Here is an 18,010-nt window from a genome sequence, read left to right on the forward strand (position 1 = left end):
TTCTCCATACTCTGTACAAATCTTTTTTTCCACTTCAGTTACGTTTTTATATCTCTTGAAATGATAAAAAATAATATGCTAAAAATGTTGCATATTTTCTTCATCCTCAATATTAAAATGGCTACACAAAAATTCGCTAATTTGTTTTTTTTTTAAGTGCATGCTGATATGACAGCTGCTACATACAGTCTAACAGAATTGTTTTGAATGAAGTTAAAGACAACTAAGCGCCACTAAAACCATCTTATGGAAAAAACAAAAAATCCAAATGAACTTTTTAGCCAACTCAATGAAGTGCCTTGCCTGATCCTGAAGGTGGGAGGCAGGCCTATGGAGCTGGAGTTACCCCCTGCCCCGCCACCCCCCCAGCATGGCTGATGAGGGAGGCGCCAGTTTCAATTCTGCTGTGACTTTCCCTAGCACGAGCTATATTTCCTCAACCCCACACCATTACAGTCAGTTAACATGTTCTGCTTTCTGATTTGGGGGCAATAGTTCAGAGCTAAGCCACCTGCAAAAAAATATTTTAAAGGTCATTACTGATTGAAACCACAAATTGTCAGCATAAATGTCTAATTTCAGGCCACCTCCATTAATGGGATAAAAAGTTTATTGCTAGTGTTTATTTATGTAGTACTTATTATGAGCCAAGCACTGTACTAAAGGGTTCTACTTGGATTTTGCTCATTATAGTGCTTGGAACAGCCCCCTTCCCTGTCCCAATCCTTTCTAAGTGAGAAACTAAAGCAATGGGTACTTAAATCACTTGAATAGGGTCACATGGCCAGTCAGTTAGGATTCAGACTTAGTCAGTGTGATGCCAAGACTCACCCTCTGACCTCCTGTACTGGCTCCTTTGTAAAGCATCTGTTCTGACGCCTGACATCATACCTGGCAATTAATAAATGGGACAGCTAGTAATGGACCTCCGATTTAATAGGACACTAAAAACTCTGTAAAAAACTTGAATTTCTTTTCCTATTATGGAACAAAGTGGCTGAAGAAAAAAACAAAATCAGATATGGAAATTAAACTTTTTTCATATATAATAAGACTCCATTCGCTCCTTAGGCAACTACATTTATTTAAAATATTAACATTTTGTACATACAAACATTCAGCAGTTTCACTTTTCCTAATTTACTTTCCTCTCATGCTAACTCTAAATAGTGATGTTATTACTGTATATAAATGGCCTGAATGACGAAGCCAAAACAGTATCTGTGGCTGTGAGAACAATTCTTTTATAAGTTCCCATCTTCATATCCTCTTAGCTTGACATAAGTTCTGATGCAAAAAAGTGTTTTTGGCAAGGCAACTATTTTATTAGTCATGCAAGCAGAGACAGGACCAGTTGTGAGAAGCACCAGTTCTGTCAATTTACTGCTGCGAGGAGTATAAAGCATCACAATTCCTTTATCAACAGGTGGTGAATAACATGACCTAGAAGGACAATGTGTAAAGACACACAACAACAATGTATTATTTCAAAATGTGTATTTAATGGCCATTCCATCAAAATCAAGCAGAATCACATTTCAAAGGTGTGTATGTGTGTGTATATATATAATTTTAAGGTGCATTTTCAAGTTTTATTTGGGTTTCATTTTTCTTGGATGCCTGAGGTGTTCTTGCAGATACAATGAACACAGATTGTTCAGAGGGTGACAGCTTCTCATGCACTGAAAGACAGGGTCCTAACAATACCACATATCTTGGATATCTTAGAAATCTCAAAAGCTGTGTGTGATTTAATATCAGTCACGAAGATATTTTCAACATAAAATTTAGGCACTCTATACTTTGGAATAGCCACAAAATATTCCAACAAGAGTTAATGCACTTTGTGATTATATCTACTCAAAGATAATTCTCAATGAAAATCTATATTTATTAAATAATATTTTAAATTAGAGTCCATTACATTTTAATAATTACTGTGAACGATTTGCAGCATTGTGTTTTCATTAAATAATGCCAACTATTTCCAGTAATGATCCCGATACTCATCCTCATGGTGTATTTTTTTTTAACAGAAGAAGCTTAAAACAGCTGCTGATAAGCACCTCCCCTTTTTTTCCTTCTAATACCTGAATAAGAATGACCCTAAGCACCCTTAAAGGTATTCTTGCATTTTTGGCTGTAGTTGCTTTCTTAGCATGCACGACTACAGTAATGGGAGGCTCCCTGGAGATCAGGAAACATTAGTTAAGAACTCATCATTGATTCCTAGATTCAGTTTATTTGTTCAGTTACTTTGTGGCTAAATGCTTTGTTCCATCCAGGTCCCTACAGTCTAGGAACATAGATGTGTGGCTAGGCCGACCAGTATGGGGCCAAGGCGAAGGCTACTCAAATTTGTCATTCCATGTTCCACAAGGCCAAGGCCACCTAGACTGTGTCTGACTTGACGCAAAACTTACTGATCTCTGCAGTGTGGTTTTGGGGGTTCCATCTCCTGGTCTGAAAACCAAGGGGTGGGCATGATACCTGCTTACTGAGATGCCCTTAACTCCAGATGAACTTCCCAGACTCGAACATGATTTAGCATTTTTAGAATTCAGAACATGGATACTAATTGTTCCTGTTGAGAATAAGGTGTTTTTGCTAGGTGGTGTGCATTTATGTAGCTAAGAAAATAACTGGAAAGTCTTTTGGAATTTTTAGATTATAGTCTGCAAATTGACTCATCATAATCACCAATGATTAACTTGTAAAGATCTATTTAGAGAATGAATTTGAGACTTATTTGACTGTAAGTCATACAGAAGACAGCACAGTAATTTCCCGTAGGAGATTTTGGTATTTCATCATGGGGATCACTGGTAAATTAATTATACTGTTAATGTTTTCTGGTGTATTTGAAGAGACAATTAGCATAAGTAAATCGTGAATGAGATGACAGTTGCTTAACATTTGTTTCTGTTCATCAGACGAGATCTGAGGTTCTGTTAAGCCTCCATTTGAGTAGGGATGAGGAGAGAAGGGCATAAGGAATGAGTGGTTGTTAACTTCAGTTTCAGCAAGTATAATCAGAACCAGTTACTACTAGTTGATAAACATTGATGTTAAATGCAAAGCAGATAAGACTCATTCGACCTCACCCAGAGGTGACAGACGCTGGGAAACATTAGGGCGCTGACTGTTGATGTGGGAAATTCATGTGGAACCTCAGCCATCTCTTCTGAGCAGAGAGGATGAGAGAGTAAGAGTGAAGGTGGATTTTAGTTGAGGTTGCTTTTCCTCCTCTCTCAGAGCTGCATCTTCCTATGGACATTCTACAAAATATATCTCGTGATCAGTTTCCGAGGCTCACGACAGCACAGTAAAGACTACAGTCCCTCTCTGGCGTTTCAGAATGGCCACAGCTTGCTCATGAGTAACACCTTCTAGAGACTCGCCATTAACAGCTAAAATTTGATCACCGCGCTTCAGTCGGCCATCATCTGCAGCTGCTCCCTACAAATGAGAAACAGTCCAGTTCAATCCAGGGTAAGGCAACTAACATTCCACAATATTAATAGTATGGTGTGCATATATAAAGAGTAACTTTAAAATCTACCAATTAAAGTTATGTTTAGGTAATGCTTTTAGATAAAGAAAATTAAGAAAAATGTAAAATGTTACTGGAACAATCATTGAATAGTAACTAAAACTATGCGTTGTTTAAATAACTTAATAGTAGAAATGTAATGACATTAGTATTTCTTTTATTACAACTAGGACCTTATTTCAATATTCAGTGCTAAATGGAATTTCAATGTCATATCATGTCATGTTCATGACTATGTAATACACAAATGAAGGCAGAACTGAATCTGGTATTAGCCTTATTCATCATCATATGTATAGGGTTCCCACTGCATTATTAACCTATCAGCATCGTGGTGCTCTGTCAAAAGTAAGTGCAGCCTCTAAATGGGTGAGTTATATGGCATGGGATTACCTCTCAATAAAGCTGTTCTATATAGAAAGAAACAAAAGTGTGGCATCTCTAAAATGTTGTAATATCATATTCAAAATCTTCAACTTTATTTATCTTGGATCATCTAAATAGGTCTCTAGATGACTACTTTCATTATATACCCAGTCATGCACGGCTTCTCAAAATGGCACAGAGCAAGTGCAACTTGGGCTTTTTTTCATCCCAAAACTGAGTGTCTAAAAATGCTGTGATATTTCGGGTGGGCAAGGAAAGAACAGACCTGGAAAATGTTTTATAGGAGGAGGCTTTCCCTATCTGTTGGGATAAATGAAAATCCCTGGAAAGATAGTGCCATAAGGTTCCTCTGAATGATGCTGAACTACTGGGGAAGCTGGTAAGGGCCCGCAGGCACCCAGCACCTGAGGGACTCAGGCAGAGGCTGAGCTAAGAGGCGTTAATGGTGCAGAGACCTGTGTCTAAGAGTAGTGTGGAGGTCCTGAGGTGGTGGGTGAATTATCTAGAATTTCAAAACTGTGAAAAGGGTAGAATTTCTGAATAAAGCTATAATAAAGAATACTCAAAGCCAGGCTTGTACTGGGGGGCGGGGGTGGAGCAAAATTAAACAACTTGCAACTTCAGTCAAATCTTTTTTTTGTTCTTTTAAGAAAGTGTGTTAACTTCACTAAAGACAGGATTAAACAAGTTAGTGAATAAAATCAGAGTTACTGGGCTCACTCGACTTTATTAAATTTTACATGCTGAGATTTAAAGGCTTCAGCAAACCTCAGATACTTGCATAACTCCTTTTTTAAAAGGCATGTTAAGCTCTTCAAATTTTCATTTTCAGTAATGTGAAAAAGGATGATTTTTTCAACTTTCTAGGACTTGTACACTATTTCAGGTATTGCTAGGCTGACTAGATAATTACCACTGACTTGTACCTCCTCTCCTACCTAACCAGTGTGGCAGCTGTGGATTGATCAGGGAAGAAAGAGAACAGAGGCTCACAGAGAGCCCTCCATCTGGTCTGGAAATGTGGCTTTCCCCCCTCTTGCTATGCCCCAGCTTGCTCACTTAGCCTGCCCTGAGCTGTAAAATAGGCATCTACTCTCTACCTCTCACCTGTTCTAAAGATTGAATATATGGCACATGGTATTTGCTACATAAGGGTGGTAGTTTAATAAAATGAAACTCCAGTGATGATCAAACTCATGCTTTCCTGTTGCACAGGCTCTGAAAAACTGCTCCCTAAATCTTCAGGGCTGTCAGAGTCTTTGGGTCCATGTCTTTTTGCTTATGGCAAGATCTGGCTGCTGAAGGGACTAAGACCTAGAGCTGGCTTTTATTTGGAGGTTTCCAGCCAAACACCTGAAAGAAAATGGAAGGTCCTGAAGGCTCTTGACCAGAGTGACCAAGTCTTGCAAACCCTGTATATCTGGTGCCTGTGATGCTTCACAGTTCTAGAGGGGAGAAAGATCCTGATGGGCCAGATCAATTTCTTAGTTGAGTAAGAGAATTACTAAATGAGGCTTAGGACACCAAAAAAGTCACTCTCTGTGGACATCTAAGATCCTAAAGAGACAAACATTTTTAAGAATACATGTTCAGTATTATAAAACTCCTTTGCCCATTTTTTGTTTATGATTCTTTTCAGAAAACTTTAAATTTGGATATATTGGTTCACTCTAACAAATAAAAAAAAGAAAAAGTCATCAAATGAAATCTTATAGAAAACTCTATGGAACTATTTTAATAATAATAATAATTACTTGCCTTGGAATATTCTTTTTTTGAGATGAAATGAACTAAGTAGGCCATTACCTAGGGCTTTAGAATTTTGTCTTTTTTTTAAATTCAGAGCTTTTCATTTTCAGGTGTGCCTTACTTTACAAAAAAGGTCCATTCCTTAAAAAATAAAGCATACCAAGGATATTCAATATTTACCGCTATGCTATAACCTACATAAGTGCTTCCTAAATGATCACTTTCAATGTAGACCTTTGGAAAGAGCATTTTGTTTGAGCTTCATTCATTATTCCCACTACTCTTGTCCCACTCTGATTTGATGGTTATTTCTTTTCAAAATCCCACCAGCAATGCATGCCCATTTCGCTCTCAGCTGCAGGCTCTGGTGACCTGACAAAAGCTGCCTGGCTCTGGCCCCACCAGTCCATGGGCACGTGTAGGCAGGTGCAGCAGGTGCAGCCTGCTGAACTCTGGGCGGGGTCAAAAAACCTTAGAAGCCAACCAGTCCTCTCTCTGGACCACAGTTGATCTACTTACAGTTATGAAGTGAGCTGGTGATTATAACATTCTGGAGGAGCTTTTCAGAGGCAAAGGCTCAACTTGCTAAAAGTTGAGGGCTGACCTTGCAGCCTTTCCACTATCCTCATCTACATAGCTGGCGCTCTTAAGAGCAAAGTACAATAATGCCTCAAAAGAGGCATTATCATCACTACTACTTCTGGTGGTGTCTCAGGAAAGGAGAGCCTGTAGGTGGCTTATCCTCCTTGGGAATGATCAGACTGGGGCAGCACTGTTGTCTAGAATATTTCTAATTTGCCTGTCACCAAGTCAATGGTGTTTAGGAACCACATGACTTCTTAATAGGCACCTTAGCAAGATGGAAACACGTGAGAACATCTGCAGGTGCCTAGTGGGTCCCAAAGCAAATATCAAATGACTTAAGGATTAGGTCAGGTCATGGTTAGGCCCAATTTACAGGTGATGAGATATGCACAGGTAAAAGTGAACTTATCTTTAGTGTATAGTATAGCTTTCTAGAAAGATAAATCACCTATCTTCTTTTGAAGATCTTTATTTCTTTAGGAAAATAACGCTAAAGAAAGCAAGCAAATTAATCAATAAACAAATAACTGTGATAAAACCAATGAAGAATAAAATTGTAATGTCAATACTAAGTGCTTTTCAGAGATTTTAAAAATTTATAGTAAAATTAAATTCCAACTTAAAAAATCCCAAAGAAGTTCAAAGTAACTTATCTACGAGCCATCTGGAAGCATGCACACCATGACCTGCGTGCTCAGCAGGACACACTGGAATATTTAATTCCTGAGAAGGAGTATTAACTCGTCTTAGTCTAACTTTTTGGGTGGATCCTGCAAGTACTTGGCAGAGTATTGAGAGAGAGAAACCACCTTAGGCTCAAGTGTCCTGAGGATTTTGGTGACAGGCAGCTGTTAACGCTGTGCTGGTCCGAGGCTTTTACAGAGCTTCGTGCTGTGTGGCCCTCTCGTGTCTGCTACCTTTTCTTAAAGGAGAAAGCCAAATCTTTGTTCTAGCCCACAGCAATACTTCCAAGGCCACCTTCCAAAGAGTGTGGCACTGCTCCTGATATTGTGTTGCTGAAATAGGACACTTTCTAAAATCTACTGGCATCTACTTTTGTAATAGGGTCCACAGAAAATTGACTCCACTATTATAAAAGAACTTTTCTTTCACTCGTCTGGTATGGGAATTTCCTATAAGATTCAAATAAAATAAGCATACATGTACATATCCAGGTATAGCCCAAAATAAACCAAAGCACTTAAAAAAAGTCTCACCTAGGTTCAATTAAAAAAAAGTAAAAAAGTACAGTAAAAAAGGAAAAAATACCTTTGCAAATATAGTCTTGACATAAATTGGCAGGTCTCCATGGGGACTTCCATAACCCCCTACAATACTAAACCCCAATCCTTCAGAGCCTTTCTCCAAAGTAATAATCTTAGGTGGAGGTGTTCTGAAAACACAATGCATGCTGTTTAATTCCAGAATAGATATCGAGAAGGAATTTCATTTTCATGGAAGAACACAGATTTGAGAGAGACTTTCATACTGCGAAGCTATTAAGGTCAAATCAAACTATCAGAGAGCAATCTAGAAACATTTAAAAATTTCCCATGTTATGTTGGAGTAATCACCAATGGCCTTGATGTTTAGGGGTTTCTCTTTTATAAAACCCACTGTTTTTTATTTAAAAATAAAGTCATGATGCTGAAATTGTCAAAACATCCTCCTATATGCTTAGTCTTAAACTCTTAAGTGGACTATTTAAATCTGAATGGAACTGTCTTTACAACCAGAAAGAATACGCTGGGCACTAGAGAGGTGGGGCGTTAGCTTAGCTTAGTGCTGACCGCCAGCCTGCAGGCGGACCTGTGCCCTGAACAGGAGACAGTGGCCTGGTGGCTCAGTAAATCTGTTCTTCTTCTGCTTGAACACCCTCCCACTCCTGCTCCACCACTCCCATCTCAGGCAGAGACTCATGCTTCCAAAGCTGCCCCCACTGCGATGCCTCCACGACTCCCCTAGGAGAGTTAGCCACATCTTCTCGGTGCTTCCTTTGCACCAGGTCCCAATGCCCATTATGGCCTCGTTATAGTGTATTGTGGTTACTTCAGCATCTTTCTCCTCTACTGGACCTTGAACTCCTTAAGCCTTAATCATCTGAGTACTCCTAGCGCTAGGCTCAGTGCCCGTCACAAACTCAGGATCATGACTATGTAAATGAGAACTGAAATCCGGGAGAGAAAAGAGAACCCAAGGTAAAGCAAAATGGATAAAGACAATTTGTTTCAAATGTGCCATTTAGATTTTCAAAGCTTTGCTCAGTGTGGAAGTCATCTCTCTCAGAAACAACATGGGTAAACATCAAATTACTTATGCAGGCTCAAGTAGGTAAATCTAAGCTTAACTAATACCAGCTTCTTATTCCAAAATGTGGTCGTCCCAGGGATAAAGACCTGCAGGGACTCCGGTCTCCCAGACTTTGCCGCTGCATTTGCAGCGAGAGGCTCACGCTGTGTGCCGGCAGCATGCAGGTCTGAGTTGACGTGCATGTGATGTCAACTGAGCCATTCACAGATTTAGACAAGTTTGCAAAACTGGGACATAAGTACCTTTTGAATATGCTGTTCTTTCTGGCTAGAATATTCTTCCCTCTCCTCCTCCTCAATTTTTCCTGGCTCATTTTAGGCTTGATCTTCAGCTGGTTCACACCGATACCACCTCTTTGTTGGTGTACTTACTGGTTGCTTATAGCTGGCATCCATGGTAATTGTTCAATGTCTCTAACGTATGAATTGTTGACTGTTTTGAATGCCAATCCTGCTTTTCCCAATTACTTTAAAACTCAGCCGCAGTGTTATTGCCTCCAACCACACTCCCTGACTGAGTTATGCCCCTCCTCCATGGTCCCCGGGACCCTGGGCTTACTTATCTCTCTCATTGAACTTAGCTCTCCTAGAACTATCTACTCCTTTATGACCATAGATTTGGGTTTGTTTTTCCTGTTCTCTGGCAGTTCTGTAAGGACTGGGGCAAGCCTTCACCTATGTTTCTAGGTTTGATTCCTTGGGACCCCGCACTTGTGCAGTGTGTAGTCTTAGCAAGGCACTCGATAAGTATCTGTTGAAATAATGATGAATTATCTCTATGGCCGAATGGTAATGACGTCACAAATAAGGCTCTACCTTTCATCATTTTGTGACCTTACAAGTAGTCTCAGTAGTAACCCACTGGCTAGATGTGAACTTGATTTATGTTTCCTCCTTCAAAGGCCCTCATTCCTGAGGATACTGAAAGTCCCCTAGATGTCCAAAGCCATTGTTTTAGAAATAGCCCCTGGGGCCACCAAATCATTAGAGACCTTCATAATTGTGCCTATTCATAATTAGAGACCTCTTTCAGGGGCGGGGTCAGGGGTGGGGGAGGTACGGGGTGGCAGTGGGGGAGGAACAGAGCTCCACTCCTCAGTGGGAAGCATCAGGTGGAGTCTGTCTCCATTTATCTCACATTTCCAATTAGTTTTAATTTTTGTGTAGAAGAGAGTAAAAAAAAATCCCCAAATGTAAACAGTGGTTGGATTGTAAGTGATTTAAATTATTGTTAATTAATGGTTTTCAGCTTCTCAGGAGCTGTACAGTTGTGGAATCATTTAAAAAAGTGGGCACATCAAAAAAATGCTAAATGTATATCACTTTTCCTATAAGAATCCTAATTTTTTTTTGAAGGAAAGGGTCATTTTAATTTGGTAATGTTATACATTCATGTATTTGTCATATTTTAAAAGCATGCATTTATTATTTTCATAATAAGAAGATAGTAAAATAAGCTTAGTTTAATATGTTTCCCTCAAGAAAAATTCAGGAGCATCTAAGATCTTATTTCCAGGAATGTCATCAGTTTGGCTCAAATAAACTTTTATAAAAATTCAAAAAAAAAAAAGCAAAGATGTCATTTAAGTTGATGACATTCCAGGAAAAAGTTGAGAATGGCTGTGATCACCAGCTCCTTCTAATAAACCATTCAGATCAGTCAACAAACATTTACTGAGCACCTACTAGGGACCAGGCACTGGTGGTGCTGAGAGGAATTGCTTTAGGCAGACTTTCTCAAAGTATGGGTCCTCTGCCAGTAGGGAGCAAATGCTCCCTGGAGAACCCACTGTAGACCACCTACTCAGAATCTCTGAGACCAGGCCAAGGAAATTAGCATTTTAAAATATGCTCTTTAGATTATTTTTATGTACATTCTAGTTTGAAAAACACTGCTTTAATGAGCAACTTTCACTGCAATGACTGGTTTTAATGAGGGACGTCAGCAAGTATTACAAGATTTTGCTTAGAAAACTGAGGAAAAACCTGGCTCCTTGCACACAAAAGCAGGGCACACCTGGGCTGTAAAGCTGTGGTTTTGGAGGGGAGAAGGCACAGGCGCCGTGGCAAGGCGACCACCGCAGGGTCTGTTAGTCCTGCAATGACAGTCGGTTCCGAACTTACACAGTGGAACAAAGCTTTGTGAAAAATAGGGAAACCCTGGTGCTTTCTCAGAGCATTTCTATGAATTAGAGAAGTAATGTTGCACTTTTCCCTCTTTTTTAGAGTATGCTCTGGAGTCTGGAAAAGGTCTCACTGAGCTTTGTCCACCCCCCCCCCCCGCCCCCCGCCTTCCATGCACTCGGCATCTAGGACACTCACTCTGTGTCTTCTGGATGGTGTTCAGCAGTGGGTGAACCAAGGTGGTAGCCTGTAGACAAATTTCCAAGCTGAGTTGCTATGGCGTTTATATTGGTATCTGCTACAACCTGGGGGAAGAGTTAGAAGAAGACAACCCATTATAAGTCAGGGGAGAGTTAGAGAAACCATAGGGTACCCAGTGGTCAGTTCTCAGTCCTCGTCGCATTCAACCTGTCTGCAGCATTTGACACAATGGATTACCCTCTTCCTCTCAAACTGTTTTCTTCATTTGGTTTCCATAGCACGGCCCTCATCAAGTTTCCTTTCTACCTTTGTTCATTCCTTCAAAGACCTCTAACTGTCAGAGTGCTGAAGGGCTCAGTCCTTGAGCTTCTTATCTTTTCCATCTAAACACATCTCCTTCATCATCTCATCAGTTTAAATGCCATCTGTGAATGGTACTTCCTGAGTCTGCATCTCCAGTACCACCACCTTTAGTTAACTGCATGTCTATACATCTTCACCAACTTGACGTTCCTAATGCGATGTTCAGCAGGTATCTCAAACCTAAACTGTCCCACACCGAGCCCCTGCCTCCTCCACTTGTTCCCATGGCCTTCCTCATCTCAGGTAGCTGCAACCTCATTCTTTCAGTTTCAGCAAACACCTTGGTGTCATCCTTGATTGCTCTTTCTTTCAAAACCCACATGCAATCCTCATACCATTCTATTGGTCCTCCTACAAAATTTCTATTGCCTGGAGTTTTACAATAGCTTTCTCACTGGTCTCCAAGTGTATAGCAGATAGAATGGTCCTGTTAAAATACAGCAGATTGCCCTGCTGGTGTGGCTTAGGGGATTAGGCACAGGCCTGTGAACCAAAAGGTCACCAGTTTGATTCTTGGTCAGGGCACATGCCTGGGTTGTGGGCCAGGTCCCCAGCTGGTGGTGTGCAAGAGGCAACCCACCAATGTTTCTCTCACAGATCACTTGCTGAAGTTCTTCTGCCCAGTTACATCTCTGCCCTCATCTCCTAACATTCTCCTCTGAGTTCCCTCTGATCCAGCCACACTGGCCTCCTTGCTGTTTCTCTAATATGCCAGAGTCATTTCCATCTCAGTGCTTTGCAACTGCTGTGCCTTCTGCCTGGAGTGCTCTGCATCCAGGGTCGGTGTGGCCAGCTCCACTTCCTTCAGGTCTTTCCTCCAAAGTCACCTTCCCTGACCACTTGAACTAAAACCTCCACACCAACTTCCTGGCCCAACATTTCCTATCTTCCTTCCCGGCTTTGCTTCCTTCTTACCTCCATTACTATCTAATGCACTGTGAGTATATTTTACCTTCTCTGTCATCTATTGCTTCATATTAGAATGTGTGCACAGGAAGTTTGTCTGTTTTGTTTACTACTGTATCACCATTATGAAAAACAGTGTCCAGCGTACATTGTATTAAGTGAATGAAAGAAATCTCTATGATTTGCCTTTTAGATGGTCCTAAAAGTATAGTAGGATAACATTTAAACATTCACTTTGTATTTCTATCCAGAAAAAACCATTGCAAAGCATTCAGAAGGAATATGGGATAGCTCTGACAGCCCACACATAGCAGGACACAGAAAAGAGCTCTGGTGTTCAGTTTCTCCCACTTAAATGATGCCGATGCAGAGTTTCAGCTTCCTCATCTGTCGAAGGGAATCATAAAAGCCTGTGTTGTCTTCTTAGCCTGGAGTTGTTTTCCACCTCAAGGAGTTGTTGGAGCATCTTCTCAAGAGCTCTTGGGCTACTCCTGCGTCTGATCAATGGTTCTTTTTCTAGGTTACAATTCTCAGTGCACAGGTACGGAGTGAAGGGACTTAGCCTGACAGCAGTGCAAAGGAGCTTGATTTGATTGCAGTTCCAGAATAAACCAACAGAGGGCACGGCTGCCTCAATCTGTAAGCTTATTTGAATCTGTTAATATTTAGAAGGAAAGCAGGTGACAGGGCAACCCTGGCCCCAGCTGGATCGGAACGCATTTTGGGGGAAGCATCCTACTCTGGGGGAGAACATGGCTAAATGCGAGTTACAGGATCTTCTGGAGACATCATCATATAAAGACTGACTAAAAGAATTGTGGGAATATTTAGAATAAGAAACACAGAGGAAACGACAGACTCTTCGTGATCACAAGAGCTCCTCCACTTGTCCCACAGCAAGTGTTTTGGAGTTGTCTTTGCATGCAACCTCTGTAATCTTATCTCCTCTTTAAAAAAATAAAGATTTTATTTATTTATGTTTTAAAGAGAGGGGAAGGGAGGAAGAAAGAGAGGGAGAGAAACATCAGTGTGCAAGAGGAACACCTATTGGTTGCCTCGTGCATGCCCCCAACTGGGGACCTGGTCCGCAACCCAGGTATGTGTCTTGACTGGGAACTGAACCAGCAATGTTTTGGTTAGAGGGATGACGCCCAACCAATTGAGCTACACTGGTCAGGGCAATCTTATTTACTCTTAAGCTACACCATCTTCATAAACCCACTCCATTCCAGCTTCCAGTCCCATCACCTGGCCTAACCATCGCTGTCCCACATTCTCTGGCTTTGCCCAGTTTTCCAGTCTTTGCTGCTTCTCCTGCCCCTTGTGGCTCCGTCCCAGGCCCCCTTCCCACTTGCACACTCAGGGTCTAGGTGACAGCATCCATGCTCCCAGAGCTTTAAATGCCAACAACGTGCTGACAATTACCAGGCTGATCATTATATCCAATTGCCAACTTAACATCTGCATTTTTAGTCTCTCAAGGGCTTATTAAAATTAACACAACTAAATCCAAACTCCATCCAACAATCGAATCCCTTCAGTTCATTTTTTTCTCTAGTTTCCCACATTTTAGTGGATGGCACCTCTGGCTGACTAATTAGAAACCCACTAGTTATAATATTGAAAATACTTGACTGCTGGCTGGAGACTGTCTGACAGGAAACACAGCTAGGATGCTAACCGTACAGGTGCTACTCTCTGAGCATCTCTCACCTGATGTGTAATCTGCCACCAAGTCCTCTGCAGTCGCCCTCCAAAATACTTCTCACATCTGTTTCCTTTCCATCTCTAATTCAGGATGCGGTGACCATCCAAACTCAATTCATCATTATCAGCTGCCTTTTAACTGGAATGCCCACTCATTCTCTTCCCATCTTTCTTCCTTACAAGAGCCATTTATCTTTTTAAGTATAAAGTAGATAATGTCATTCCTCTGCTTAAAACCTTTCAGTGGTCTCTCTTAGTACTTGGAACAAAATTCACCCCCTAATTATATACACAAAGATCCTCCCCTGGCCTATCTGTCTAATCCCATCTATCTGCTTCCCATCCACCCAGCTGCACGGTTCTGTCTGCCTGAAATCCAGCCCCCAGCCCACTCCTTCCCCCCAACCAGCTTGGCCTGGTGTCAGCTTGAAAGTCACTCCCCTTATACGACAAGCCTTCTTTGGCCACACATGTTGAAAGCAGTTTCTCCTGTTTTTCTCTCCATACCACTCTTGAAGTATTTCTCACAAATTGTGATGCATACTCGCGTGACTCTCTTTCCCACCTGATCACAGGATTCACGAAGGGCTGCTTCTCAATGTTAATGTGCCCGGCGCACACTTACCTAGAGCATCTGTGGAGTGAATGAATGAATCTAAAACTTTCCTAAGGAACAGGGATTATGACATTCACTTTTCTGAATTTCCACAGAACAGAGTGAGACTGATAGAGGTGACAAGGATACTGGTTTTGGGTCCTTTTAAGAAGGAAAAAAAAATAACAATTAAGGCAGTTACAGAATGGAATGCCACATTAGCACCTCGCCGAAGCAAGCACTCAAATAAAGTTAAAAAATCTATCAATCTGGGATGTGGCAAAGGGGATTCCTAGACTTGGTGGGAATTTGGACGTGCGCTCTCAGCTGACCAAGAAACACACCATCTAGTATGGGGTTGAGGAAGGAAGCAAGATACTGTTTCTTGCTAAAGTACCTTCAAAAGCCAAGGTCTGCTGGCAACGTGCTCATTTCTTGTTTATTCAGTATGTAACAGCACCACTACTAAGCTGAACACTTTATGCTACGCATCCTTTGGAGCGCCTCGAGAGGTAGGTACCATCATTCCCATATTACAGACACAAGACCCTGGAGCAGAGAGGTTAAGTAACTTTCCAACATCAGTTAAGGAGTGAAGGCTGGTTGCGGACCCATGCCATTTCACTCTGGAATCCTGCGCTCTTAATCACAGCACTGTGAGGCAGGTGGCCTGGTGGGAGGACACAGAGTTCAGGGTCTGGACGTGGAGCTGGGGAGGAAGAGCGGCAGAGAGGTAGTCGGACGGCAGACGCAAACAGAGCAGGAGACCAGCATGGCGTGCGGCTGGCAGCAGGCAGACCTCATCCCCACTCCCTGACACTACAGGGAGAGGGCTTGGGTGTGGCAGACACACACCCCATAGAGGCTCCAGGAGGAGAGCCCTTTAACTTTTAGAAAGAGAATATAATTTCACGAGTCCATGAATTCAGCCATATAACTTATGAAACCAAAGTCACAGTTCTATTTGGGTAAAAGTTGTTTTATCTTTAAAACCTAGCTAGAAAATATAAAAACACTTCAACATCATCTTGCAGAAAAACTCACATCCCTCCAAAACATAAAGGCCTCTTGCTTAGTCCAGAACCCTGAAATAAAAAAGGCCTCCCAGCCATTGATAATATTAAATCCTAGAGATCCACCTAGGATCCTAGGAGCTACCCAGGTCCATGCCTGTCTTGTAGGAGTAGAACCCAGGGGGCCGAGTGGGCACTGTGAGGGGTTTTCACTGACAGCCAGGCTTTTGCAAGAAGATAAGGAGAGCACACACCTATCACCCCCAGATGACTTTCCAGCCTTAGGGCTGGGCTGACGTGAGAGGGGATAAACTGGTCTGGAAGGGTGTGCAAGTTCAAGGAGATGTGGTCTATGAACGTTGACTCAGCCCTGTGTCTGAAGGGCTTGCTCTTGCCCCACCAATGCCTGGGACTGAACAGCATGGAGGTAAGGCTAGGAGAGGTCTGTTCGTTCGTTCTGAAGTAGGGGAAGGCAAACAGGCTGATGAAAATTTTACTCATTTTTGGGGGAAAAAAAGGAAATCTTGAATTTCTGGATACAAACTTCTGTGGCAGGTTCTGAGGACAGAGATGGGAGATGAGGAAACCGAGGGAAAGCCGACGTGCCCCCTGCATTCCACGGCAGCAGGCCTGCAGCTGACATCAGCCAGTGTGGGGGGCGGATGCGAACACGCCATTCACAGTGGAGGGAGGACAGGGGAAGGATGGCATTCCTGTGTGAGGCAGGGAGGCTCTGGGTCCTGAGACAATGGGCAGTTGGTCTGTGTAGCATGAGTGTGTGGTTCGAGAGCCATGGTGTCTGGTGTCCTTGGACCCAGCTAGGGCCAGCTTCAACTCTTAAGATCGGTGGCCTATGGTCTGGCGTTTTACAGATCAGCAACCTGCTTTCCTCTCATCCTCCTCCCTGGGGACCTGGAGAGGTGGCAGTATCCTCCCTGCTTCCTAGTCACTCTGCAAAACCATCTAGCTCACAATCTGTGGGTCTTTATGTTCCTCCTATTGTTGCAGTTAGTGCTGCTATAGACGTCTTGGAAGTGGTTCCTCAAGGTAGATCACCAGATAGGGAACTGCCAGGTGGTGGGTGTGCTCATTCTGAACTGACTAGATCTTCCTAAGTTGCCAAGTGGTTGGTCCAGTTCAAACTTTCACCAGGCATTTAATGAAAGTGATGGGGGACTCGAAAGTTGGAAAATTTTACTTTAAGTAATAACTAATAAGCTTAGTAATCAAAGCATGTAAAAGCTGTTAGTCCAGGAACTGAAGGTGCCACCCACCCTGACTCCAGGAGACCACAGCAGTTCCAGCTTTGTGCCTGGGAGGACTGCAAGCAATCAAGGTGGTATCTGAGCCACTGTGCTCCAGGGTGAGATGCCCGCTGCCCAGGACACAGCTAACGACCACCGCCCAGGGTGAGAATACTGCAGTTTTTCAATCCTATTAACTTTTCCCTGAATTCCAAACCCCTTACCTACACTTTGTTCTCCTTATAAAAAGGGCCATTTAAAAATGGAATTTAAGATGGTCTATTAGGGTATAAACCCATCACCAACCATCTGAATAAAGCGCCCGTAAAGATTCAATATCTATCTCTGCTTCTTGGGTCTGGTAGGTGACAAGCAGCACAAACACCAGCTTTTCCAGTTTCAAAAGTACTTTCTGCCCTGGCTGGTGTGGCTCGGTGTATCGAGCTAGGGCCTGCGAACCAAAGGGTTGCTGGTGAGTTTCGTGGTCGGGGCACGTGCCCAGGTTGTGGGCTGGGTCCCCAGTGGGGGGCGTATGAGGGGCAGCTGCATATTGACGCTTCTCTCCCTCTCTTCTTCCCTCCCTTCCCCTCTCTAAAAATAAATAAGTAAAATCTTTAAAAAAAGTACTTTCTTTCCTTACATCCTCCCCAAACTTATTATGATCAAACATTTAAGGAGAGGGAGGTAACAGACCTGAAGAAGAGAAGGAGGTAATCCCTGTACCTGAGGAGGGGGTGACTTGTGAAATGAAAGATGGGGAAGAAGCCTTTTCCTCTGAGCCTAAGGAACATGCAGAGACCTTTGAATTCATGAAAGAGAAAGAAGCATTAAGCATGTAATTCCTCCTCACTCTGCATTTCCCCTCCAACTGCACCTGCCCCTCTCTCTCTGCTTCCCCCTCCAAGAGGGTTTTCTCTTCAATATTCATTTCCTTCTTAAATTTTGTCTCCTCCTCAAACTGCTTTACTGGTAGGAAGGTATTTATTCTGATAATGACTCTCTCTGGTGCCTTGGCTCCTTGCAGCACTTAATAATTTAGGCTACAAGGAAAGCTGAACTCAATCAGGACTGCATGTTCTATATTAAAACAATATACATTTGATAGAACTTCTAACGGAGTAACACAGCCAGGTCTTTATTGCACAAACCACAGGATGGCTACCTTTCCTTAGAGACAGGTTTGGGGGATTATGTTTTGGAGAATTGAGAAGTCAAAATATTCTCCAGGTAACTACAATACTATAATGCACAAAAGCTCAACCTCTTTACTTTGA

General features: G+C 42.3%; 1 protein-coding gene across 6 annotated transcripts in view; it reads right to left on the reverse strand.

The window, feature by feature from the left end:
- Positions 1-1,064: 1,064 nt before the first annotated feature.
- The window catches only part of PATJ (PATJ crumbs cell polarity complex component), a 327,386-nt gene continuing 310,440 nt past the window's right edge, over positions 1,065-18,010 (reverse strand). For 5 of the 6 annotated variants that reach the window (XM_045835301.1, XM_045835303.1, XM_045835300.1 and 2 more), the window contains 3 exons: positions 10,906-11,012; positions 7,544-7,667; positions 1,065-3,459 (listed from right to left, as the gene is read on the reverse strand). In XM_045835301.1, coding sequence (XP_045691257.1) covers positions 3,313-3,459; positions 7,544-7,667; positions 10,906-11,012 — 378 coding nt within the window. In that variant the 3' untranslated portion in view covers positions 1,065-3,312. The remainder of the gene's footprint in view (positions 3,460-7,543; positions 7,668-10,905; positions 11,013-18,010) is intronic. The other variant, XM_045835304.1, reaches the window with a different exon arrangement.

The sequence above is a fragment of the Phyllostomus hastatus genome, unplaced genomic scaffold, assembly GCF_019186645.2.
Source record: "Phyllostomus hastatus isolate PE091 unplaced genomic scaffold, TTU_PhHast_1.1 phas_contig_209, whole genome shotgun sequence".
Taxonomy (NCBI): Eukaryota; Metazoa; Chordata; class Mammalia; order Chiroptera; family Phyllostomidae; genus Phyllostomus; species Phyllostomus hastatus.